General features: G+C 41.6%; 1 protein-coding gene across 1 annotated transcript; it reads left to right on the top strand.

The window, feature by feature from the left end:
- The first annotated feature begins 1,463 nt into the window (after positions 1-1,463).
- LOC133036211 (uncharacterized mitochondrial protein AtMg00860-like) lies at positions 1,464-2,261 on the top strand. Its single transcript, XM_061112724.1, has 2 exons — positions 1,464-2,003; positions 2,097-2,261. Exons 1-2 carry the CDS (start codon positions 1,464-1,466, stop codon positions 2,259-2,261), a joined length of 705 nt encoding a protein of 234 aa, XP_060968707.1.
- Positions 2,262-3,018: the final 757 nt, after the last annotated feature.

The following is a 3,018-nucleotide window of genomic DNA, read 5'->3' as shown; positions in this document are numbered from 1 at the left end:
GAAGCTGAGTTGTGTGAAAGTCGTATACAGAAAGATAGTACAGCTAGGTGGGAGGCCAGAAAGGCCAATAATGGAGGTGGTGATAACAAAAGGAAACCTCCAAGTAACCAACACAACGAAGCCGACAAGAGAAACAAGACGGGGTCCAATAACTATAAAGGGAAGAAGCCATATGTGGAGTACCCCCTATGCCCAACATGTAGTCGTAAGCATCCAGGAGAATGTCGACTGAAAGGCAAGACTTATTACAAGTGTGGGCAACCAGGCCACTATAGAAGGATTGTCCGCAAAAGGGTGATCAACTCAAGGATGACAAACTTGTCCCAGCTCGAGAATTTGCACTAACTAGATGGGAGGCTGAGACTAGTAACGCTGTGGCTGCAGGTTAGATTTCTATCTCTGGAAAACTATGTACTGTTTTATTTGATTCTGGAGCTACACACTCATTTATTGTTTTAAAGATGATAGATAAGTTAGAACTACCATATGTAAACTTTAGTTATAAGCTCATGACGGAGTTGCCCTCGGGAGAGGTTATGATATCATCTAGAGGAGTGCGGGATGCGCCAATAAGGGTTGCAGACAAGGAACTTAGTGGAGATCTGATAGAGTTGGAGATGAGGGATTACGATCTTATCTTAGGTATGGATTGGCTATCACGACATGGAGCAACAATAGACTGCCGAAAGAGGACAGTGACTTTCAGCCCTGAATCTGGAGAGGCATTCATATTTGAAGGAGTCAAAGTCAAGTCAAGCCTACCGTTAGTTACAGCCCTGAAGGCACAAAGGATGTACTTGCGGGATGTCAAGCATACTTGGCCAGCATAGTAGATAAGTCAAGAGAAACCCCCCCTCAAGCCAGAGAATGTCCACATAGTATGTGAATTTCAAGAAGTTTTTTCAGAAGACCTACCAGGGCTACCCCCAGATAGAGAGATAAAATTTGTGATTGAGTTAGCGCCAGGCATAACACCAATCTCGAGGGCTCCATACCGTATGGCTCCCGATGAATTGAAGGAATTGAAGGCTCAACTACAAGATCATTTAGACAAGGGGTTCATTAGACTAAGTTACTCACCTTGGGGTGCACCAGTGTTGTTCGTCAAGAAGAAGGACGGTAGTATGCCGATGTGTATAGACTATCGAGAGCTGAACAAAGTGACTATAAAGAACAAATATCCCTTGCCTCACATCGATGATTTGTTTGATCAGTTACAAGGGGCGATCGTCTTCTCAAAGATCGACTTGAGATCTAGGTACCACCAATTGAAAGTCTTAGAGGAAGATATAGCAAAGACGACATTTCGAACACGGTATGGGCATTATGAATTTCTAGTAATGTCATTTGGGTTAACCAATGCCCCAGCAGCCTTCATGGATTTAATGAATAGAGTATTCAAAGAATATCTTGACAAGTTTGTGGTGGTATTCATTGATGACATACTCATATATTCAAGGACAATGGAAGAGCACGAGGAGCACTTAAGGCTAACTCTAAGCAGACTCAAAGAGCACCAATTGTACGCTAAATTCAAGAAGTGTGAATTCTGGTTGGAGAAAGTGGCGTTTATAGGCCATATAGTGTCCAAAGATGGGGTAGAGGTGGACCCTGGGAAAATTGAAGCAGTGAAGTGCTGGCCAAAACAAAAAACTGCAAGTGAGGTTCGGAGTTTCCTCGGACTAGCTGGATATTATCGGAGATTCATTGAGGGATTCTTAAAAATAGCCACACCGTTCACGAATTTGACTCGAAAGCAACAAAAATTTGCATGGACAAATAAATGTAAGGAAAGCTTTGAGACATTGAAAGATAAACTCATTAAATCACTCGTCTTGTGTGTTCCAACTAACAAAGACAAATTTGTAGTGTATTGCGACGCATCGAAGCAAGGGCTCGGCTGTGTGTTGATGCAAAATGAGAAGGTGGTAGCCTATGCCTCTAGGCAGCTAAAGGAGTATGAGACAAGGTACCCAACTCATGACTTAGAGTTGGCAGCAGTGGTCTTTGATTTGAAAATCTAGAGGCACTACCTCTATGGAGAGAAGTGTGAAATATACACAGATCACAAAAGCCTAAAATACTTCTTTACGCAGAAAGAACTCAACATGAGACAGAGGCAGTGGTTGGAACTGGTAAAAGATTACGATTGTCAAATACTATACCATCCTGGAAAGGCTAACGTAGTGGAAAATGCACTTAGAAGACGCAACTATGCAAGCTTGTCAATGTTAAGGGCATTAAAAGTGCCGTTGCAATAGGAAATCGAGAGATCTAGGATAGAGTTAGTAATAGGAAAGCTAGCTAACCTCACAATTGAATCAAATTTGTTAGAGAAGATCAAATAAGAACAAGCCCAAGATGAGTTTTTAATCAAGAAGCGGGTTGAACTACAAAATGAGAAAGCCAGGGACTTCTCAGTTAATGAAAAGGACATTCTACTATACAAGGCAAGAGTGTGTGTACCTAATAAAGAAGAGTTGCAATCAAAAATCTTACAAGAGATGCACACTATACCCTATCATTTACACCCAGGGTCAACCAAAATGTATAACGATCTGAAAAGTAGGTATTGGTGGCCAGGTATGAAAAATGATATAGCAGAATTTGTAGCAAAATGCCTTACCTGCCAGCAAGTTAAGGCCGAACACCAGAGACCTGCAGGGCTGTTGCAATCTCTTGATGTTCCTGAGTGGAAATGGGAAGACATTGCTATGGATTTTGTGACGGGGTTACCGAAGAATAGCAAACAACAGGATTCTGTCTGGGTGATTATTGATAGACTCACTAAATCAGCACATTTTCTGCCTGTGCGCACTAACTACAACGCAGAACAATATGTTGAACTGTATGTAAGAGAAATTGTAAGGCTACATGGAGTTCCAAAGACCATTGTATCTGATAGAGGTTTAGTTTTTACCTCTAAGTTTTGGGAAAGTGTGTTGCTTTGGGCAAAAAACTGAAGTTGAGTACAGCATTCCATCCTAAAACTGATGGACAATCAGAATGAACTATTCA

This window comes from Cannabis sativa, chromosome 3, assembly GCF_029168945.1.
Source record: "Cannabis sativa cultivar Pink pepper isolate KNU-18-1 chromosome 3, ASM2916894v1, whole genome shotgun sequence".
In the NCBI taxonomy this organism is placed as follows: Eukaryota; Viridiplantae; Streptophyta; class Magnoliopsida; order Rosales; family Cannabaceae; genus Cannabis; species Cannabis sativa.
The sequence above is the reverse complement of the archived record's forward strand: the minus strand, read 5'-3'. Positions and strand labels throughout refer to the sequence as shown.